Source organism: Myripristis murdjan, chromosome 22 (assembly GCF_902150065.1).
Source record: "Myripristis murdjan chromosome 22, fMyrMur1.1, whole genome shotgun sequence".
NCBI classification, from domain to species: Eukaryota; Metazoa; Chordata; class Actinopteri; order Holocentriformes; family Holocentridae; genus Myripristis; species Myripristis murdjan.
Genome location: NC_044001.1, coordinates 19,836,929 through 19,861,378, shown reverse-complemented (window position 1 = coordinate 19,861,378; position 24,450 = coordinate 19,836,929). Strand labels below are relative to the sequence as shown.

General features: G+C 41.5%; 1 protein-coding gene across 1 annotated transcript; it reads left to right on the top strand.

The window, feature by feature from the left end:
• The first annotated feature begins 287 nt into the window (after positions 1 to 287).
• On the top strand, positions 288 to 22,636 carry plcb2 (phospholipase C, beta 2). Its single transcript, XM_030044913.1, has 32 exons — positions 288 to 368; positions 3,280 to 3,357; positions 4,102 to 4,170; positions 5,119 to 5,259; positions 5,675 to 5,754; positions 5,918 to 5,971; positions 6,070 to 6,145; positions 6,478 to 6,578; positions 7,190 to 7,350; positions 7,468 to 7,614; positions 8,425 to 8,582; positions 9,395 to 9,477; positions 9,644 to 9,728; positions 10,233 to 10,458; positions 10,604 to 10,686; positions 10,787 to 10,883; positions 11,131 to 11,215; positions 11,386 to 11,510; positions 11,827 to 11,978; positions 12,475 to 12,639; positions 13,291 to 13,390; positions 13,555 to 13,659; positions 13,912 to 13,973; positions 14,140 to 14,227; positions 14,882 to 15,364; positions 15,597 to 15,780; positions 16,480 to 16,618; positions 17,816 to 17,880; positions 18,496 to 18,555; positions 18,664 to 18,721; positions 21,128 to 21,211; positions 22,340 to 22,636. Exons 1-32 carry the CDS (start codon positions 288 to 290, stop codon positions 22,508 to 22,510), a joined length of 3,846 nt encoding a protein of 1,281 aa, XP_029900773.1. The 3' UTR covers positions 22,511 to 22,636.
• Positions 22,637 to 24,450: the final 1,814 nt, after the last annotated feature.

The window sequence follows — 24,450 nt, the reverse complement described above, 5'->3', positions numbered from 1 at the left end:
TTATTTTTTTTTTTTGGCAAAAGCAAATGACAACACAATCTCTGAGTATAACAATAACTGAGTTTGTGGGTTTCCTTTTACTGCCTCAATCTTGAGCCCTGACTCCACTCAGCAGCACAGCCACCTGTAGTCATGTTACGCTGTCAAAATCATTTGCAATGCATATTTCTTGGGTTGCGTCCTCAGAACCGTCCAAGGTTATCAGCTGAAGATCCAGATTAGTGCACAGAGAGTAAAATTGTATTAGATTACGCTGGAATAAAAGAGCACTTTAAAAGGAGAAAAAAATGAAGAAAAGGTACACTCTGGAGCCTCCAGTGGTCAAAGACTACCTGGTCAAAGGAGACAGGTTCACCAAATGGTCAGAGGTGAGTGAGCACTGCTGGAAAATGCTTGCTTCCTTTAACAAATCAGAGCCACTGATTCTGAAAAGTTAGTTGAAGGCAAATATACTGGTGGAAAAAAAATTGAAATTACTGAAGGGAAAGTGAACAGTTTTGCGTTGTTTGCCAGACAAAATGTGAATATAATGTTATGTGGCAGTAAAATTCCACCTTTACCTTGTAAAAATTCAATGAGTGATAAACTAATATCACTGATGTTGAGTGGCTGGACTGTATTATTTATTTAGTTAGTTAGTTTGTTAGTTTAGAATGATTTTGTCATTCATAGGCATTAGTACACACAAACTGTACAACCAGTAAAATTTATATATCATATAATTGAACAACAGCAAGAAGTAGCTCCATTACAACAGCATAAAACAAAATCTTGTCAAGAAATTACAACAAAAACTCGGTTTTCTGTATTGAACTAGATCAAATTTTCCTATGATTTGTAGGAAAAGGATTGTTGAAGGTGTTTTTCTCTCTGTTATGGACTATGGTGATGTGATTCATAGTTACGCCTCTGTCTCTGCTCTTAAACCCCTGGATGCTGTCTATCTCTCGGCTTTCAGGGTTGTTACTGGTGAGGTTTATAGCATCTTTTACCAGAGAGCTGGGTGGTCTTTTCTGTCTGTGAGATGGGATAGACACATATATTTGTTTAAGTCTGCTGTAATTTGTCTGGTGTCGCTTCACTTGTCCCTGCTTGGCTGTACATTTGCATATGATATTGCAGAGTCTCAAGATTTATTTGCATGACATCCAAACAACAGGGAGACTTCAGTTGAAACTACCATTCTGCACCATGAGCTGTCAATAACCCCACCCCCACCCCCCTTGTACTACATGAGACTATAATTTGATCCTGGAAAGGTGGCTGCAGCATCGTTTAGCCAAATAATAGACATCAGCATTATAAATTTAGTGAATGCAGGCCAAATGATTTGATTTGCTGGTAAAGTGAAGAAATATGAAGCTTCCCAGTGCAGCCATTCATTTGGATTCTGTAACAACACCTGTAAAGAAAATAACAATGTTAAAACCATGTCCACACATGAAGAAATTTTTGCACTTTTACTGAGATGAACAGTCTGTCCCAGGGCTGCAAAACATCCTTTAGCTTTCATTTTTAGTTTTTTTGTTTTGTTTTGTTTTTTGGCAAAAGCAAATGATAACACAATCTCTGTCACAGTCTCTATGATTTTGAAAAGCAGCTGTGAGAATCATGTCATGAAATCAATGCCAAAACTGAGTTTGTGGGTTTCCTTTTACTGCCTCAATCTTGAGCCCTGACTCCACTCAGCGGCACAGTCACCTGTAGTCATGTTACGTATTTATGCTGTCAAAATCATTTGCAATGCATATTTCTTGGGGTGCGTCCTCAGAACAGTCCAAGGTTATCAGCTGAAGATCCAGATTAGTGCATCCTTCGGCCAGGGATAGAAGAGTAAGCAGCTTGATGGTTACGGCCATGCTGTACACGTAGAGAGTAAAATTATATTAGATTACGCTGGAATAAAAGAGCACTTTAAAAGGAGAAAAAATGAAGAAAAGGTACACTCTGGAGCCTCCAGTGGTCAAAGACTACCTGGTCAAAGGAGACAGGTTCATCAAATGGTCAGAGGTGAGTGAGCACTGCTGGAAAATGCTTGCTTCCTTTAACAAATCAGAGCCACTGATTCTGAAAAGTTAGTTGATGGCAAATATACTGGTGGAAAAAGGGAGAGTGAACAGTTTTGCGTTGTTTGGCAGACAAAATGGGAATATAATGTTATGTGGCAGTAAAATTCCACCTTTACCTTGTTAAAAATTCAATGAGTGATAAACTAATATCACTGATGTTGAGCGGCTGGACTGTATTATTTATTTAGTTAGTTAGTTTGTTAGTTTAGAATGATTTTGTCACACATAGGCATTAGTACACACAACCTGTACAACCAGAGAAATTTATATATCATATAATTGAACAACAGCAAGAAGTAGCTCCATTACAAAAACATAAAACAAAATCTTGTCAAGAAATTACAACAAAAACTCAGTTTTCTGTATTGAAGTAGATCAAATTTTCCTATATTTGTAGGAAAAGGATTGTTGAAGGTGTTTTTCTCTCTGTTATGGACTATGGTGATGTGATTCATTGGTACGCCTCTGTCTCTGCTCTTAAACCCCTGGATGCAGTCTATCTCTTGGCTCTCAGGGTTATCACTGGTGAGGTTTATAGCATCTTTTACCAGAGAGCTGGGTGGTCTTTTCTGTCTGTGAGATGGGATAGACACATGTATTTGTTTAAAATATTAGGTCCTTATTGGGAAGCTGCCATCTTACATCAGATTTATGCTGACTTGATTCTTTGGAGCATCAAACTCAGTCTAATGACCGACTTTCTCTACAAGTTCCTCAAGTTTGCACTGAAGATCTGGTTTTAGTTTCTATGCTCCGACTACCTGGAATGCCTTAAAAAGCTCTTTCTTTAGAAACTCTTGGTCAGTTTAAATCCAGGATCTCAAATCATTCAGCCTCTGTTTGCACCTGTTTTAATTGAACTGTCTTTGTATCTTTTATTTAATTAACTGTATTTATATAGCCTACTTGTCTTTGACTGATTGTTCTCCTTTAGCTTGTATCTATGCACCTATGTATGTACCTATGCATTTTTTTTTTTTTTTTTTTTTGATAATTTTGTTTTTGGACTTTTTTTTTTTTTAATTTCTTTGTATATTTTGTTTATGTCATTTTATTTGACATAATTGTAAATGAGGGCCAGACCTCAATGGTTTTTGAGATTAAATAAAGGTAATGATAATAATAATGTGCTATAATAAATCATCTATAATTAATTATCTATAAGTTATCTCAGAAAAATGTACTTTGCAAATCTCTCACCTAAAACTAGGATTCAACAAAAACTGTTCCTGTCATCATGAAGATGGACTCTAAAGGCTACTACCTCTACTGGACCAACCAAAGCAAGGTGATCAAATTTAAGAAATAACAATATATTACATTAACAAACAGCATTGCTCCCAAATCTAGACATGAAAGGTATTTTTTTCCCCTAAAAGATGCAACAGGCTACACAGCAAATGGGATTAAAACAATGATTAGCTCCAGGGACAGGCATGTTTTGATGATTCAGTGGCCCACATCCACCGTGTGTGTGATGTGCACACATGTGAATAGGATCTAGCCAAGGTGTGGGATAAGTGAGAGCTGCATTGCACCCAGCAGCCTGTGGAGATTATTGATCGGTGCTGATGTGGGTTCACCATCCTGCCGTGCTGTGCAGCTGAATTCTCCCTGTGATTCATACTCGTTTGTGAAGGCTATCTGTCTTGTCTGTTCTCTCTCTCTCTCTCTCTCTCTCTCTCCCCCTCCCTCGCTCATTGAGGAACCTTCTGCTTCTCCAACATGTGTCTGAAAAACCAGTGTGCATCCTCTTTGTGTGTGCTCACTCACCTCTGGCGTGCATGGGTTTGAGCACAGACTACAAAGTGGTCATAGAGATTTTAAATACAGTATACCACAGCACTTTCCCTCTTGATTTTTTAAAAACTTTGCCATCAAATATTCCCCACACCAACAAGCAAAAGTCCCATCGTTTTTTGTTTTTTTTTTCATCCTGCCAAAAGATGACTTGTATTGCAATCCATATTTGGGTTGGCGCCTACATGTTGAATTCAGTATTGGAGATGATTCTTCTGTTTCTTGTTTCTAGGAGACAACGTTCCTGGATGTTGCTACCATCAGAGATACCAGAACAGGAAAATATGCAAAACTTCCTAAAGTGAGTATTATTATGTAACGTAGTAACCCTTTCTCTGCTCTCTGGTCCGAGGCAAAGGGTGTGTCTGTTGCCTCCCTCATCATCAAAAAAATCTCTGGGTGTACAGCCCAGAGATTACCCATTAGCAGGAGTGGTGTATTTGCATTACAAACAAGGCAGTGGACACATTAACCCAGGACACTCCCCCAACACAAGAACACACACACACACACATACACACACACACGCGGACACATGCACATAGCAACATGTACACACAAACAAACACAGGCACACAGCAGCATGCAACACACTGAATCATGATCTGATTTCTTTGCAGTACATGTGTGTCTATCTGTTTTCTTCTTCTTTTTTCCTTTTCTCTGAGCAGCTCTCGTGGTCCAGAGCTGATTAAGTTTGACAGTTTAAGCTCTCTTCCGCTTCTCGCTCCCACCCATCACTAGCCTCCACAGAGAGTTGCTGAATGCAGCTGTTTTCACTCCCCACTCAGGGTTCACAGGGTGAAATCTGTTCCAGCCTGGTTGGGGTGCTGTTGGGACTCAGCACATCCTCTTCCTCGGCCCCCTGAGGACCTTTGGGAAACCAGTTTTGGTGACGGGTTTAGCTCTATGCTTTTACCATTAGTGATAGCCTCGACTGATGGCTTGTAGTGTAGCAGACACACTGTGGGGAGGTAGTGTCTGAATCATTCTTCTGCTCTTGGTTCTTGTATGTATATATGTGTGTCTTTGTTTTGTGTATTTAGCATTTATTTGCATGCCGTGGTCAGCAAATTTGCTTGTGTGGGAAAAGCTTTTGCGCCCAGGTGTCCAGTCTGATAGGATTTCTGCTGGTGTAAACACACAGAGGAGGAAGGTGAAACAACTTAATTAGTTAAATGAGAAATCACTTTGTAATCATAAATTTGCACCATATTTTGAGGTCCTTTTTTTTTTTCCCCTTTCCCAGCACCCTAAGGTCCGCAATGTGTTCAACCTGGATTTTCCAGACAGCAACCACCTGGCTAAAACCCTGACCATTGTCTCAGGTTTAGATACGGTTAATTTGACTTATCACAACTTCTTTGCCTCCAAGGAGAAAGTGACACAGGTAATAAACCACTGTTTGCTCTCTTTCATCTGTTATTGACACTATATCTCTCTTTTTATCTGTTTACTATTCATCTTTTCTCTCACTCATCCCCTTTCATTGCTCAAACACAGCTGCAGGCCATTATACGTTATACAATGAGCCTTTGCTTCCCCCAACAAGGCACCCTCTGTCCCTTTAGTCTTTATTGGACTTTATGACTCCAATATCCGGATTTAATGAAATCAGTGTTGGGTTTTGTTCAAAGGCAACATGCTTTACTCTCATTTCCTGAGGCACTGATTGCATCAGTGCCCTCTAGTGGTTGGATTTTCATAGAAAGGCTTTTGTTGTATGTGTGGAAGATGTTAGAAGTACATCAACTTGACATTCGGTGTAATGTTCCTGTATGTGTTTGCAATTAAATTCACTCTAGAACTGGGCGAATGACATTCTTGCAATTGTCTACAATCCTGCAAGAAACAATGCATGCAGACAAATCTTCCTAGATAAAATGTAAGTGAGCACGGTTTCTAGCTTTTATTATTGTTGAATGAGCACGATACCATTTCCCTGTCTCCAAAAATGTGCCTACATGTTGATGAAATAATACCTAAAACAATGTTTTGACACAACATGCAATGTTAATCCTCTGTTTGATTTGTCTGTTCAATCGTAGATACGTGCGCATCTCTCTTCAGACCAACAAGGATGGCAAGATCCCTGTCAAAACGTAGTTCACAAACGTCTGAAAATGTTGTGTAGCACGCATTTTTCAGTGTTTGATCTTTTTTCCCCCTCTCAATGTTTTCTCTGTGTTCATGTTCTCAGTATTTATAAGATGTTTCCAGCTGATAAGAAGCGGGTGGAAAGTGCCCTGGCATCAGCACGCCTCCCTAAAGGAAAGGTTAGACCTTTTGGTAGTCTGTCTCTCTGCACAGCACTAACATAAAAGTATCTGTCTTTCAAGGTTGTTTACTGTGTTTCTCTCACCTCCTCCCTTGATGCTCTGGTGTGCGTTGTGATTCTTGAGTGTTATCTCAATGAATAAATGAGCCCCCCACACAGATATTGCACTGTAATGCACCGCTCGTCCTGCATAAATGGGATAAGGCCCACAGTTTCTGTTTATGCTTTTGCTGTCATAAACAGGAGATGATTTTTTTCTAATCATGATACGCACTAAGACATCACTAATTACTGTTCAGAGATGATGCTGATGTTGTGTTTACATGCCAGCATGACACCATGAAGCCTGACGTGTTCACTGAAACTGCCTTCAAGGCCTTCCTGACAAATCTCTGCCCTCGGCCTGAGATCTACGAGATCTTCACTTCTTAGTGAGTCTTCCTCTACTGCATTTCACTCCTCATCTTCTGATGTGGCTGAATAATCCTCTTTTCATCATAGCTTGTCAAAGACACACTTAAATCATTTTCACATATAAAATTCATATTAGAATTTGTTCATCAATTTGCATTCAGATTATCAGTATTAGTATTCTCACTTTTTAATTGCACCAGGACTCCAATTTGGAGTATCAGACTAGTTGTCAATCAAACAAAATTGAGTTGCCTTCATTTATTATTTACAGCAAAGTCCATCACTCAGCAAAATCCATCTGGCACCCAAGGAGGCTAAAACAATCTATATTTTGCAAATGTTTAACCCTGATCTCTAAACTGCTCTCAAAAGCTTAGCAAATGTTTTATTTAATAGCTATAAAGCAGGGTACGCGCTGCTTCACATGTACCAATTTGGAGGTACAAGGCCAGAGGTACCTGGTGCAAATTTCATTATGCCTGCCTCATGCTTGGTCAGTCAGGGCCTTCAGTTTATGCATTAGCTGCAGTACCTGGCACGGGCTCAGGTAGCAGGTAGTGGGCCGTGATGATAGGCAATGGCAGAATTATGTACGGTGCTGATGCGATTGTCACGGCTCACTGTGCAGCTCCACCAAACCCTACATGACCAAGGACAACTTTGCCAAGTTCCTCAATGAGAAACAGAGGGACTCACGGCTCAACGAGGAGCTGTTTCCTCGTCTGCGGCAAGACCAGATCAAGGCTCTGATAGACAAATATGAGCCCTTATCCGCTAATGCCAACAAAGGTGAGAGGCATTGATTACATGTTTGAATACAGGAAGACTGGCATGCAGGGCTGATTGATCGTACTACACTGTAATGGCTTTGTTTGTATTTGCGTGTCTCGGCCATCTAATCTGCAGGTCAGATTTCTCCAGAAGGTCTCCTGTACTACCTGATGGGAGCAGAGACATCAGTTATCATCCAGGACAGACTGGCCAAGTGTCAGGACATGACCCAGCCCATACCCCACTACTTCATCAAGTCATCCCACAACACATACCTGACAGGTCAGAGAGGAGACCGATGATGATGATGATGATGATGATGATGATGATGATAATGGCACAATGAAAAACCTCATGAAATACTGTACATTACATTTTCATATTACCTGATCTCTGCTGTCACATCTGTGTTTCTTTGACAAATTTCAAGTTTCTTTGTCAAATAAGTTGAGCAGGCACTGGTGCAACTTGATAGTCAGCAATCCTTAATTAATACGGTGATATCAATATAGTGCTGATATTATAGAGAGAAGTATCTGTGGTTTAATAAAATATGTTCACACGAGAGGTTTTTGATATACATTATATCTGTGGATGTTGTCAAGCTGCTTTTTCTAATCAATACTGACTAATAGAAACATGTCTTTTGTGTTTCAGCCTAGCAAGATTCAATGGCAAACAAAACTCCAGGATTTGCAAACAAAACTTTAACAGTCAATAGTTTTGCTCTCACATTTATTTTTTGATTGCAAACCTATTCTGTTTGATTACATAAAAAAAAAAACCTCCACAGATGACCAAGCTAATAAGTTAAAATACATCCCTTTACTGTAATGCAGCCTTTAAAACCTGGAAAAGGCAACTGTTAATCCACAATATTATAATATGCAACATCCAAGACAATATCTCATATCATGATATCAATATAGCACCCAGTCCTTGTCACATATGTCAGTTTCAGTTCCTAAGTTCTCTTGATCCCCATAAGATACTGAGCAATACTTAATTTGGTATATTTGCGAGTATGACATGTTCAGTAATTTGGGGTTATTCCGGGGCACTTCTGCCACCTTTGTGTTTCATGTCCTCCAGCTGGTCAGTTCTCCGGCGTGTCGTCTCCAGAGATGTACCGCCAGTGTCTGCTGTCTGGCTGCCGGTGTCTGGAGCTGGACTGCTGGAAGGGCAAACCCCCAGATGAAGAGCCCATCATTACCCATGGCTTCACCATGACAACTGAGATCCTCTTCAAGGTGCTGATGTGCTGTTTTGGTCACTGCTTCACTGGGCTCTGATAACACAATAGTGTAGTAATGGTTGTCTTTATTATCCCCAAAGGGAATATACTAACCAAATCTTACTGGATACTGTATATATCATTCATTTTGCAGGATTCAGCCGTGAGCATGAATATATCCTGCTGTTACGTGTTGTCCTGTTGTAGGAAATGACTGTGCTCCAAGCCGTAGTGCCGTGTGTTTTGCCTCAGTGTGACAGATTCCTATGTACACGTGCCAGTTGCTGTCCATGGTGACTGAACATGATATATCATGCATATCATAATAAGCCTGAACATTCACTGAGCCATTTATGAATGAGCACATTACTTACAAAGGGCAAAAGGGTATCCAGGCTTAACTGTACACACATGCACACACACACACAGGCATGTACCTTCGTCATCCTCTCTGCCTCAACACTTCCATTTAAGGGCAGGCGGACCGCCACACTCCCTGCGGCCGAGACAAAACACCTCAGTTCAGTTTATTGTCAGTTTCTAGATGTGATAAGTTTGGATCTGACTCTAGGTCCTCTGCACAGAGGCGACTGCTGCACTGCTTGTCATGTTGTCTCCCTTCATTTTTTAGGAGAGATTGCCTCTGTCTGTCTTTTGATTGTAGTTTTATGTGTGTTGATTTATGTGGTGCTCCGCAGCGTTTTCATTTGTCTTGATGATGCTTTCTTGACAGGCGCTCCTCTAAGATAGGATTTTTAAATGTAGTTAGAATAGGGGTGGATAAATACATAAAAAATAAAAAGCATGTCTGTTTGTCACACGGGACAGGATGTGATTGAGGCCATCGCTGAGAGTGCTTTCAAGACCTCGCAGTTCCCTGTAATCCTGTCCTTTGAGAACCACGTTGACTCGTAAGGGTTTTTCCATGAACTCATGCAGTGTAATGTCATTATCACAAATGTAATAATGCTCTAATGCCATTATCGCAAATGGATTATTGATGGAACATATCCAGGGTATGACTGAATCTTTTACTCTGTCAGTAACACTAGCAGGGGTTATTGTGCCTCGTTCCAGGGTGAAGCAACAGGAGAAGATGGCCAACTACTGCAAAACCATATTTGGTGATGCCTTGTTAACAGAGCCACTGGAGAAATACCCTGTGAGTAATGTTACAATGCAATTCGCAGTCAAAAACGATTACATCATGTTTTTATAAAGGCATATATTAAATAATATTATCACTATAAGCATTATGTGAACCAGAATTAATTTTCTGAGAAATTAAACAATAAGGTGTTATTGTGTCTGACTGTGTGACTTAGCTGGATTCTTAAGTCTAGTCTTATTAGCTGCAAGGAAAAATATGACAAAACCCAGGCTTAGCACCCTGTCCTGCTCCTTAGTCCTGCTGGAATTGACCCTTCTGGGCTCCCATACCCATCCAACTGATTTATGTGTACAGCCAACTTCAGTTCACCTCTTCTGAACTGTGTGTGTTTGTTTTTGTGCATGTGCATGGATGTTTGTATGTGTTTGTGAGGCAGCGAGAGTGCATGCACAAATTTGTGCAAACAGCGTTAGTGTGTTTTGCCCAGTCCTTGTCTTGTTTTGTCGCTGTTTGCCCCCAAGTTTGTTTCATCTCCAATTTGTCTCCAACGTTCAGCTTAAAGCAGGCCAGCAGATCCCCAGCCCGTCTGAACTTATGGGCAAGATCCTATTAAAGAACAAGAAGAGCAGCCATGAGAAACCAAGCCAGGCAAAGAAAAGCACCGCAGCAACCAGTGACCAGACTACAGCCGCAGCCACCCCCACCCCCGCCCCCGTACAGGACCCAAACAGCACCGTGCAGGACCCCACTAACCCAGCACCCACTGCACAGGAGAGCCAAGGTGAACAGGAACGGCCTGAAGCCAAGTCACACTGTACTGTAACCAACCACTTCTCAGGCTGGTGTGATTATTTTGAGGTGTTATTGACTATGTTGTGATTTACACTCATGAAGTATTTATTTATATGGTTTATACGGTCAATCAGAGGGGGACGCAGGTGTGGAGGACAATGAGGAACAAGAAGACACGGAGCAACAGGACGAGGAGAAGATGAAGACCTCAGATGAGGTAGACGATGACGATACTGATGACGATATTGCTGCTCTACGTCGTCTGTGTTCAGCCAAAACAATTGAGACATCACTAACAACCTGTCGATCCCCCGTAGGGCACAGCTGGACAAGAAGTCATGGCATATGAGGCAATGTCTTCCCTGGTCAACTACATCCAGCCCAACAAATTCATCTCTTTTGACAATGCTAGAAGTACGTCTGTGCCTCTTAATATTACAAACAAATTCAACTGTAAAACTGATAAACTAAAATATGTAAGTCAGTGGTTATGCACATGGTCCTTCATTCTAATGAATGTTATAAATTAAAAATCTTACATACTGTTAAAGACAGTATTACACTCAAACCAAATACTGATCTCATGTAAAAACAAACAACACAACCTAATGAAAATCACTTGAGTTATATAATTATCACATTTCCCATCCTTTGTTTTCAGAGAAAAACAAGAGTTATGTCATCTCATCTTTTGTGGAGACCAAAGGGGAGGCCATGATATCCAAGACTGCTGTGGAGTTTGTTGAGTATCCTTTAAGGCTATGGCTTATGCTGTTAACCTACAAAAATGTGGTGACCTCTGTCCAGATAGGCTGGGGGAAAAAAGCAGTAAATTAGTCCAAACTGTATTGCTTTGAGCAGGCAGACTCATGTATATAGAGCTATAAAGCCATGCTTCCTAACCAGTGTCCTCCAGGTACAACAAGAGGCAGATGAGCAGGATCTACCCCAAAGGAACCAGGATGGACTCGTCCAATTACAACCCACAGCCTTTCTGGAACGTGGGCTGCCAGATGGTGGCGCTCAACTACCAGACTATGGGTAGAGAGGGACACTGATAACCTCTGATAAACATCATCAATATATACATTCATAACAATACAGTCCTAATTTTGTTGCATTGTATGAGAAAATGTGAGCTGTCAGAGTTGCCATTTCATGAACAGTTCTTAGTGAGTCTGACAGATTTGTGTTGGTGTCTTAATTTTTACACTTGAGGTTCTGTTTTCCACCACAGCAGGTCAGTGTTGCGCCGTTTTGAGCTGCACGGGGCCCTGTTGTGCTTTGCATGCATAATGTTCACGGCTCCTCTTTGTAATGAGAAGAGGGGGCATGAATGGGCTGTGTCTATTTTCAGATTTCCCCATGCAGCTGAACATGGCCCTGTTTGAATTCAATGGGCGGTCCGGCTACCTGCTCAAGCATGACGTGCTACGGCGAGGCGACAAGAAGTTTGACCCTTTCTGTGATAGGATTGACACCATTGTGGCGAACACACTGACTATAAAGGCAGGTTCACTGTCCTGTCATTTGACTATATGACATTCTGCTGCTCTCATTTAAACCAGTGGTGTATTGTTTGGCATAAGGCTGCCCATGCAATATCTGGTCAAAATACAAAATGAGAAAATATCACTCTTGCTACATACTGGTAAATATTCATATTTCCTAAAATAAACTCCATGATTCATTGTGTTACATTATAGGGTAATTGGACAACAAGCATCACGTATAGCCAAAAGCTGTTTTCTCTCTTGGTTTTAATGTAAAATGGCCTCTGTATGTGATTACATATACTGTACATGTGGATTTCCACATCTCTGTGTATAGCCCATGTTTGTCAGAATGAGGTTGTCCTTCCAATTTACTGTAAGAATACACTGTCCGTAATAGCACAGTCCTCCTGCTGTGCCTGTTTCCTGGTATTAGATAGACTCCGCCCTAGTGCAAAATTGAACTCTATTTATACCCATAGCACAATATCCCTGTTCCCCTGTCCCACCAGATCTATTCAGGCCAGTTTTTGACTGACAAGAGTGTGAAAACAGGGGTTGAGGTGGAGGTGATCGGGCTGCCAGGAGACCCCAAGAAGAAATACCGCACCAAGTGGTCGACCACACCCAATGCCATCAACCCAGTGTGGAATGAGGAGCCCTTTGTTTTTGAGAAGGTGTCTGTGTGTGGTTCTGTGGTTCTGTGAAAGTGTGTGTGTGTGTGTGTGTGTGTGTGTGTGTGTGTGTGTGTGTGTGTGTGTGTGTGTGTGTGTGTGTGTGTGTGTGTGTGTGTGTGTGTGAATACATGTACCAGATAAATGCATTCAAATGTGCACATATGTATGTATGTGGGAATTTGTTTGAGTACCTGTGTGTGTGTGTGTTTAATGGTGATGTAACAATTCATTGATTGCATTGGTTATAAATTCTGCTGATTGAACAGAATCAGTCTGTTGAGTCATTCAGATCTTGGCCTGAATCAGTATAAAATGCCTTGAATCAGTTCAGCCACACTTGTTGTCTTTTTTTCATATTTCAGAGGAAAATGCATAATTATTGCACGCTTATTTAATGGATAAGAAACTGTGGCTAAAAGCCAAATTAAATCATTGAGTCAAATAAAATCAAATTACTCAGTGGTGAATCTTGACTTGAACTGAATCAATTGTAAGCCCAAGATTTATACCCCTAGTGTTTGTGTGTACATAATTGAAAGCAGTCGCAGACAAAATGTAAACTCTAAAGTTTTGGCCATTATTTAAGTTCAAGGACACTTGTGAATAGGAAGGGCTTAGGTGTCATAATGCTGTTATTGTTATGATGGATAGATCCTGCTTCCAGACATGGCCTCTCTGAGAATTGTAGTCCATGAAGAAAACGGTAAATTCCTGGGACACAGAATCCTCCCTGTTGATGCTATTCAATCAGGTCAGTGGAAGTGAGGGGGGGCAGCGTGCTTTATCTATCCTACACACATTTCAAACATCCCCAAGTCAACTTGGGATATTCAGTGACCCAGATTGTTGAGCTGGCTTGTGAGTCAGAAGAACTGCTGCCTTGTCTTTAATTCTCAGAGCTTTTATGCCCCGCAGGCTTCCACCACATCTGCCTGCGCAGTGAGAGCAACATGCCACTCACACTGCCAGCTCTCTTTGTGTACATCGAGGTCAAGGACTACATCCCTGCTGCCTTCGCAGGTACTCCGCTTTTCACTTAGTGTTTTCACAAAAAGCACCGCTGCATTTAAATTTGTTTTGGTAGAGTGACAGTCAGGGACAGGGTTCAAATTTAATTTAGTCCTGTGTATTGCAGCAAAATGTTGTTTATTGCAGCTCATTGTACACATATGTGTGTATGCGCACACAAACACACACACATTTCAGTTTGATTTAATGTTGAATTATGACTTACTGCGGCATTATGCACTGACGCATTTGATTCTACCTCAGATTTCACTGATGCCTTATTCAACCCAACAAAGGGTACAGAGAAGACCTCAAAGACGCAGGAGGTAAAAATAAGCTGATGAAGCCAATTTAACTTTGGCAGTGGCCACTAATGACATATCAATAATGTCCCCAATTCTCCCATAAGTCCATAACAGCACTAATTGTCTTCCTGGAAGATGCTCATACTTGCTAGGATCTGATGTTCCTGTCCTCTGTTTGCACCCACAGTCGTCCTCGGACTACATCTCCCCCTATGAGCTACCTCTTGTGGTCCCACCCCCCACTGACAAACCTGGAATTAAGGACAGTGCTGCAGGTAATGGGGCTTGTGGAGGGAACACATTTCAGTGAAACTCATTTGTGAATCTTTTTTTTCCTGAATCATATGAATTTTTTTTTATGACATTGGCCCCTAAAACATTTGGCCCTGGTGGTAGGTACCTCTAGAGGTGTAGACAAACAAGTCACCAGTGGCCGTGCCCTGGGTGTATTTTTTTATTTTTGATTTTATGTTTTGTATGAGTGTTGTGCTGTGCCTGAGACAATGCTGCTTGAAGCTTGGGGATTTTTTTGGCCTTGTTGGTGCTGTGGTGGGCCAGTCAGTTTCATTTTGTGCATATTTCATTATCAGGATAGAGAGATCATTTCCTAAAGATTCATCAAATTTGACCAAGCAGTGTCTGAAATATTGATCATGGAGTTTAGGGCCTTGTTGGCATGGTGATGGTGCTGTGATGAGCCATTCAGGTTTATTTTTAAAATGCTGAACCACAGTGTCAAAACCCATCTTTCCCCCAAGTTTGGTCCACAATAAACCAGCTTGGGCTGAGAAATCGTGTGTGACATACATAGGAGCCCAATGCACAGAATGGTATCCAATGGAAAGTCCCTTCACCAGGCTTTGATGGTGGAGGACAAAAAGGTGATATGACCGCTGATGTGTTGAACGCTCTTCTGCCTCTCAAAACAGTCCCACCAGAACCTAAGACCTCCCCGGACCCTGCTGACCAATCATCCGAGTCTCCTCAAGATGCCAGCACAGAGGAGCCCAGCACAGAGGCTGACAACACGTCAGACACTCCCGCTGCAGATGCTCTTCAAACTTCAGATGAGACTGCTGCTGAAGACCCAGACCAGGACGCAGCCACTCCTGAATCCCCTCCTGAATCCCCTCCTGAGGCAACTCCGTCCCCTGACACTGAGGCCACTCCTGTATCAGAGCCAGTCCCAGAGCCTGCCCCAGCTCCTGTAGCCGATGAAGAGCCCGCTGATGACTCCAGTACAACCCCTGAGCCTGGCCCAGAGGACAGCCCCAGCACAGATACTACAACTGAGTGTGCTGCTGTGGATGCGCCCGGTCCAGCGATTGTGGTTCCTGTCCAACCCAGTGACCCAAGTTCATCACCTGAGCCTGCTGGATCAGATGACTCATCTCAGCCGACATCCGGTGGAGGTAGTGCTGCGTTTCATGTGCTGTGCTGGACACATATTCCCCTCTATCATTGTAGCTTAAGGCAACAATTTCTTAGAGGACAATGCAGACCAGTAAAAAATATTTTTGTTGAATAGTTTTTGATCTCTTATAAATGCATGTGTAGTGTTAACAAAAGTAGGACTTCTACAAAAGTAGGATTTTTTTTCCACCGTGCTCCAAGGTAGCCTGTGTGTGTGTGTGTATGTTACAGAGCTCACCACTGTGACTACTGAAGAGCTGACGCAGCACAAGAACTATCTGAAGGTCGTCAAGCGTCAGGAGAGAGAGATGAAGGAAGCGGAGAGAAAGTGTCAGAAGAAAGGAGAAGATCTGATTCAGAAATACTCTGAGTCCTTCAAGGCCCTCAAGAAGAAGGCTTCAGTGAATAAAAAAGAGTAAAGAGATTTGTGTCTTCTTTCTGTGGTTGTTCTGTTTCATCCGAGTAGAGCTGATATTTGCCAGAAGGTTTGAGAGAGATAAGTTGACATGACAAAAGGGGCAGAAGGAGGAGAGGCTCTGCATGTGCAAGCTTGGTACAAACAATATTTTCAGTGAACTAAGACTCACTTGTCCAACTTTGTTTTTATGTCATTCACCAAGCAAAGCTCTATGTTTCCAAATTGGTGGTGAATTATGCAGCATAATATTGACCCACTAATAAAGTTGTTGTTGTTTTGGCCAGTGTCATTAATGAGATTATATTTAGAAGCACAGAGAATATTCTTTGGCTAATGTGTTTTTCTAGGCGAAACAGAATATTAGAGGATGAAAATAACAGCTAAATGAACACGCTTCAAGGGTTGCAGTGCTTTTTGTGCACAGTTGTCCAGTAAGCTTTCATTAGCAAAGATGCTTAATGCAAAGCCCAGGGAACATTGTTATGTTATTTTCAGTAACTGCATGACTGAACATCATGTGAAGTTCACAACATTCATCTGGAAAGGAATCAGTTTTTATCCCTCAGTGATGTTCTCCCCAGTACTGAGGGGAGGGCCTCATTTGATGTAGCACATTCTCCATTACCTGATAGACTTGATTACCTTTTCAAACATCCTGTTATGTCTTATCATATTTTGGCATGATGTGTTCCTCAGAGGAGGGAGCAGCGGTTCAGGCTCCACTAACTTGGAGAGGGTGCAGGAGCAGAAGGAAAAGCTGCAGGCCGAGCTGCAGGCTCTGTGGACGGAGCAATGTGACCAGCTGAAGAAGAGGAAGGAGCAGTGTGCAACAGAGGTACCTACAATACAACATTTAACACTCCCTCAAGGGCCTCATCAACCCATTAAGAAGTTCTATTCCTGTTTGAAAAATGCAGCTGTGATTAAGTGATAACTGAGTGGCTCCACCAGCCGTTCTGTCTCCCACACAAAAAGAGGTTCACATGTTTAGCATGAGAGGGCATGCATTGTTGTGCTTGATTCAATTGGCAGGGAGCAATTGACCCCGATTTCCTGTCATTTCCAATATTTTTTTCCAAGAATGTTTGGAAATTTACATAATGTACGTGATCTTATTCAACAATGATGTATTTTACTCTTTTACCTTGAAACCCAAAATAGATTCTAGCGCTTTTGGATGGGAACATGAAAGGCACGATACAGTACGTTCTGCTCCTTGTCCCTCTGCAACCTCCTCTCATACGCTCCTCATCTAAACCCCACTCGCCACTTACCCAGGCTCTCTTGGCTCTCTTCATTGCACTTATTGATCAACCTCCAAACTAGGACTCATTTCCATGGCTCAGGATGCATTCACATCTCCCATGGAGCGCCTCATTTCACCTCCTTGTGCTGTGAGTCTCAGATCACGGGCGAGCAGCCAGGGCTTTAGAGACTCTATTGATTAGACATCACACCTAGGTGCTCTGCTGTGCTCTCAGCCGAACTTCTGAATCTGCATTAGATTGAGAGGTCAATCAGGTAATTTTCCAAGGGTCACCAACAAACTAGACAGAGTATAGACCGTGTGAAGTGCAGCAGAGCAAAGGGACAGCTAATGTTTTGTATTATAGTCTCGGGCCAAGCGCTTCCACGAACTCAAAGCCAAGGTGCATGCAAATAAAACTCAGGTCTACATTAAAGAGAATTGTCTGGATTGGCCACCTATACCTCCTTAAATTTAAATTTTCCTTTAAGCTGCTGCAAAGTTAGAAAAGACAGTTTTTCCATATTCTACCACAATGTCATATACATATTCTGTATCTGCTCAATCTACATCCCTCTCATAAATATTCAAAACCAAGCATGCATGCATTTGTAATGAATTTGTGATGCAGGGTTGCAGAAGTTAAGAAAATCTAATCACACACATAGCAGGCATCGTCAATGAGAGGCATTTACCATAAGCCTCTCTGAAGTCACTTGTTAGCTGTGTTTGGATCACGCGAATGCTTTCACTCTGTCTGTGCCACTTCCTTTTCCCGTGTGACAGCGGCTGGCCAAGCTGTTGGAGATGGCCACAGAGAGGCACACCAGCGAACTGAAGACCCTGGAGAGGTGTGAGCACACATACAACACTTTTAGTACATGCTGTACACACTGATGGTGTACGGGACCTTGCTGTGGCTACCCAATCTGTGTCTTCAGTTTCTGCTGTGAGAATGCCCGTGTGCATGCTGTCTGAGGTGAAGTGTCTGACATTTTGCAGGAAGAATACTTCAAATAATGAATAAGTCACCTCAGCGTGCGGGTCCTCTGTCGTCCTTGCTTGACTTATGGTGTTTCTAATGTGTATTTGTGAGTGCACGTACATTTGCATTTGTTTGAGGGTGCTGAAAGGTGTGAATGTGTGTGTCAATGTGTGTGTGTGCATGTGTTATCCACAGTCCCCAGCTGGCAGATGGTTATCTAAGGACAGCCATTATCCAACAGGTGTTTAAACAGCAGTAGGGAAGCAACAGCCTCGGTCATCTACCTGTCCACCCAGACACTGTAACACAGCATTTAAACCCCCCCCCCCCCCCCCCCCCCCCCCCCCCCCCCCCCCCACTGTACAGAGAAGGACACTCAGGATGCACAGCACCGCATCACATGTTTAAGGGAGATGGTATTTATAGAAGGAGCTTCAATCAGGCAGGCACCCTTAAACATGTGTGTTTATCTTGTTGCCAGCGAAACTAAAGAAAACAAGAAGAAAGGGCTCACAAAACGCTCATCTTCTGAAAAGGCGAAGTGAGTTCACGGCATGACCTTGCCTGCTTTCAGTCAATTTCAGTTTGACGAATGTTTGTCAGCATTTGGTATGAGGGCGCTAATTGAAAATTATAACAATTTTCTCAGGCTTAAAAAGGCAACGAGCTGTGAAATGTTGGACGAAGCCGCTCCGCCCGATGCTGCAGTGAGTATGGAACAGCAAGCTGGCAGATTCCTCTAATGTGTTGGATGCAGAGCATTGTCTCAGCATTTCTGGAGATCAGTTCAAATAGTAATCCACAATTCATATTATATGAAGTCTGATATAGTTTCAACAAGAGTTATTCTTGTATTGTTAGTCTTGTATTGTTCATTAGTTTTTATTTTTATTTAGTTTTTAAATTTTGTTGTCATTGCAGTCTATAGTTTCTAGTTTACAGAGTTGTTTCTTATTGTTTAAAAATGTTTAGTTTAGTTTTTTAATAATTTCAGTATTAGTTTTACTTATTTTTTATTATAGTAAGGGGGGTATTTTTCAGATGAAATTTTTAAGAAGTTCAGAACAGGTATTACAATCTAACACTTTGTGAGGGCAGTCAACTCCCAGTCATGTCGACGTCCCAGTCTCTACAAACATCAGCACCAACCCCTCTTCATGTTGTTGTGCTGATAAAATTGACCAAACTGATAAAAATGAAAGACATTTCCAGTATATTTCTGTTTATTTTAGTTAGATTTGTAAGTATACAATATCACTTCAGTTAGTTTTAGTGGTAACACTTTACAATAAGAGTACAACAATTAACGTTAGTTAACGTTAGTTAATGCCGTAATGGTTAATTAACTGTTAGTTAATGATTATCATTTACTAATGTTAATAATATCTACAATAACCCTTAAATAACATATAAATTAATACCTTAGCATGAACAGCATTAGTACATGGATTCTTAGACATATTAGTTAACGGTTAGTAAACTGTTACTTAATGTTTATTACGGCATTAACTAACCTTAATTGTTGTACTCTTATTGTAAAGTGTTACCGTTTTAGTTTTTTCTAAAATCTAATTTTTACTTTTCAGTTAACTAAAATGTTTTTTCACATCTAGTTTTAGTTTTTAGTTTAGTTTGTATTTAATAACCTTGGGTTGAAACTGTGTACATGTATTGTACATGTGGATCCAGGTGAGACCCTTGCCTTGTTGTGTACTGGTGAAACTGTGCATATTTCTACATGTTTAGTCATTTTTAGGCATTAAAAAATTATTGATGTTGCAGCGTACACATAATATCCACTGACCCATCAACATATATCCTCACTCTCAGGCTTTCTCCTCCATACTGAGCGAAAAGGTCCAGAGAAAGGCCGTCCACACACGCTGTCCTCTCATTGGTCTCTTGAGTTCTCCATGACAATTTGAGAACCCAGGTTTAATGATTTCAAGTCTCTTCAGTAGCGTGACGGCATACTGCCTCTGAAAGACAAATCGTTTGACAATGACTTGTTTGCGTCCACACGTCCCCTGGGGAAATATGTTCCTCAGGTCAGGTGGAAGCAGAAACCCCAAATTTCTATCTGTCCAGTAAAAACAGAAATCCAAGGAAATAGGGGAGTTTCGACATGGCTAATTAGCATGCTGTATTAGCCAGAGTTACTATGGTAACATGATGAAAGAACATCTCTAAAGATGCAAACAAAATGAGAGAAAATGCCGACCCCCGTCGAACGGCCATCCTTTCCTTTTCATCCACATGCATGTTCATGTACACTTGTGTCTGCAATTACACTCCTGCACACACACACACACACACATGCACACGCTGTTACACACTGAGTAAAGGGCAGTGGACCCTGACCATAGTCCAGGCTTGTCCATTTCTCAAAGAGTATTTCTTGGGAGCCGAGCGGGCCACGTGTGGTCAGTGACTCAGTGCGCTGGCTGCTGTTGCGGCATCGGCTCATCAACATTCAGGCCAGTTGTATCAGGGTTATGGGCCCAGCCGCTCCACTCACATCAACCCAGCCTGGATAACAGCGAGTCCTCCCACCTCCCTCCACACATTAGGTTGCATTGCAGCTCATTTTGATCCACTTAATCAGCATTTGCCCATTAAGTGCTGCAACTATTTATAACACAATCACTTGTTTAATCAGCACAGCCTTAGTATTGAATGGCTGGCTGCATTAAGGGCTGTGTAATTGAATTGGACAAGTCCAACCTGTTGTGACCCAACAGTATCGATCCTCTCTCTCAGGTTGCATCCCGTGGGCCCACTCCTCTCGACAAGTTCACTCACAGAGAGAGAGGGAGAGAGAGAGAGAGAGAGAGAGAGAGAGAGAGAGAGAGAGAGGGAAACATGAGCAGATGAACTGCTCCCAGACATGCAAACACTCTTTGTCTCCCACTTTATAACATCCACACAGACAACACATACATACATACACAGACCACACACACACACACACACACACACACACACACACACACACACACACACACACACCATTATCTCTACGTCACCAAGCAATCTGCTTCAAAGCACTGTATATAGATATAGATACACCATTAATCAATTGTGGGGGTTTTTGTGTGTTGTTGTTGTTCTAGTCCCCAGATTACAATCTTCAGCAAGAGGCTCTGATGAAGAAACAGGCTGCCACACTGGAGGAGATCAAAGTCTTGGCTAACCAGGTACACACACCTACACATTATAGTTATTATACCTTTGTGTTTTTCATTAGTTTTTATATTTATTTTGTTTTCAGTTTCTGCTTTCAATTGAGCCTAGTTTCAGTTAGTTTCCAGAGAGTTTTTTTATTGTTTAAAAATGTTAGTTTTTATTAGTTTCACTATTAGCTTTAGTAATTTTTATTGTTATAATATGGGGGGTATATGTCAGAGGCAAGATTTAAGAAGTTCAGACAAACTCACAAACTCAATGCAATACAATCTCAGCCTCCTCAAGCTGGTTGTGTTGACAGATTCGACCAAATTAACAAAAACTAAACACATTTTCTGTATATTTCAGTTTTATTATAGTTACTTCTCTAAGTACACAATATCATTTCAGTTAGTTTTAGGATTTTTCTGAAATCTAATTTGTATTATAGTAAACTATTTTTATTATAGTGAACTATAATAACCTTGTATCAAACACACACATTCGGACACACACCTACAGCGCACATCATGCCAACACAGAGCTGCCCATCAGCTACACTGTCTGCCTGGCCCCCCGTCAAGTCACTGATTATACGTAACTCTACAATGTGATTCACCGAGTCCAGTCCAAGCTCCCACCGCTGTAAATGATGTCAGAGCACTTTTGACATGGTAAAGTCTTGGCAGTGACTTCATACTGAGAGTAAAGTGTTGGCCATTCACAGAATAGTTTAGACATTGACGTGTAAACGGCAGATGGATTGAGATTTTGTGTGTGTGTGTGTGTCTCAACAATGGTTTCCGCTGACGACAGTTTAGTTGATGACATAAGGGGACAAGTGATGCTGAATGTCCACTTTCAACAAGGGAGATAATCTTTGCTCCCCGTTTATCTCTACTGAGTTTGAGTGTTGTTTTTTCCTCACCAGGCACTTACAGTCACATTACAGGGAAAACGTTTCTAAATTTGCTCTTCCATCCTAAAATTAGCTCGTTACCAGTTCTTACCTGCGTTCAGACTCGTTCTTTCCTTGTGATTACCATTATCCCCTACTTTAACTTGCACTGTTCCCACTGTTGCCTGGCGAAGAAAAAAAAAATGTCTTAGCTTTCTTTTGCTTGTGACCTCTCACTGACCTTTGACCTGTGTGTCTGCAGCTCAACCAGGAGGCCCTGAAGGGGCACGAGGAGAAAATGCGATCTCTGCCGGCTGAGGTGAAGGAGGCCGTCAATGCCTGTGTCGGCGCCCACTTTCCTGAGCTGGTTGACCAGGGCAAGGACAAGAGGGTGGACGGCGTGGGCTTCTACGGAGACGTTTTCCTGGGTTAGAAGTCCAAACCCTCTGCAGCGCACATGAATTTGTGTGTGTATGTACATATGTGCCTTTTACTTTGACTCTAAAACAGCTCCATGCTTTCTCTGCTCTAAGAAATAATGTACATGTCCTTTGTTATAGTAACAAAAATCCATAATCTGACTTCAGTACTTCAGTAAATGATATTTGTAATGGTGTATATCAACAATGTATGTATTGCAGCTTGACCATAAACACCATTTCAGATATCATTTACATGTGCTGTACTATCAGATTATGCATTTTCATGAATACACCAGAGGTATAAACATTATTCTTCTGGTTTTATTAAGGGAACATAGCATTTGGTGTTTTTCAGTTTTGAAAAAAATATGAGGAAATATAGGACCTTGAGAAAATAAATTTGCTCCTAGTCTACTTTCTTTCTTTCTTTCTTTTTTTCCACATTCTGCCTTTCTTTTTTCAACCACTCGTATACAGGTTGACTACTGAGCTGTAGAATATTAGACCATTAGGGAAACACTGTGTGAAATTTCACTTTAGAGGTGCTGTTCATATTAGGAGTATTTTTTTATAAGTTTTAAGGCATAATGGTGTTTTCATAGATGGCCAAACGTTAAATTATTTGCACAATATGTCACTCATTTTCCCGCTCTCTATCTCTGTTGCTCTTTGCTGGTAGCAAAACTACCCTGAGTTGAGCTGTGCTGCATGAAGTGTCTTGCAGATGAGGACCTCTCACTGAAAGCCTTTGTTTGGTGGCCTCACAGCCTCTATTCTTTTCTGTTAATAAGTTCAAGACTGAGATTAAATGTAGCAAGAGAATGCAACGGGGAAGACTGGGTTATCAGAGTCTGCAGGCTGAATCAAGACAATGACTCAATCTGTCACACTTCAGCACAACTCGATTCCACTCGTGTGATACTCCCATACACACATTTCATAACGCCAAAGCAAAGTGTTTAGTCAGAGATTGAATTGTAGTGAAAGTTTTTCAGATGGAAAAGGTGTATTTACTGTGTAACTGGGACGAAAAAGTAGGCCAAGATGCCATCATCTCTTTATTGGCTTTGCAGAATTTGTTAATGAAGCCACTATGGTTTAGTCGAATGTTGTGTGTTGTCATGAACATACACAGCATGAGCATTTCACTGGTGGTCAAGATTTCAACTTAGAATACCTGCTATGTGTGATTTGCACTTGTGGCGAAAATCTCTCAATAAACATTCATTTGCATTGTTTGTGAATGTGTGTGTGAATGCTTCTGTACACGTGCAGTTGTGTGCACATCAGCGAGTTATTGTTGGTACACCACGTGCCGAGATTATAACAAGGCAGAATGACAAGAAAACACGCAGTGACTCATCAGCGTGCCCACTACAGAATGAAATGAGTGCATCTTAATTAGAGGTAACAACGTGAAAGCAAGAGGCAAATCACACAAAAAGTCAGCCGTGTTATCTGTGCGCACGATGTCATGAGCCGGTGCAGTCGCTCAGGTTCTGGCTGCTTATGTTTTGATACATGTAAAGATTAATGATGGTCTCTCTCTCTCTCTCTCTCTCTCTCTCTCTCTCTGCTTTGCAGTATTGGAGAGTATAATTTGACACAAAATGGCATGACTGATTCATAATTCCACATAACTGCTTTGTCTCCTATCCAACAATTTCAAGGCCTTCAATGAATCCGGAGCTCCTCTAAAAGCAGAGGCATTAAAATGTTGTGTGGACAAAGCAAAATGTGTTATATCAGCTATTTGGCAGCTAAGAAGCTGATGACGGACATGAGGCAATATGTCACATCAATGAGAGGCTTTTTTTTTTTTTTTTTCAAGCCCACAGAATCTTAAGTGTGTTTACACACAGTTTGCATGCATATCTTAATGAACACAGCTTCCCTCTGATTCACCATCCAGGCCAGTCTGTCCGTTTTTCTTATTTTGCATTTAATATTG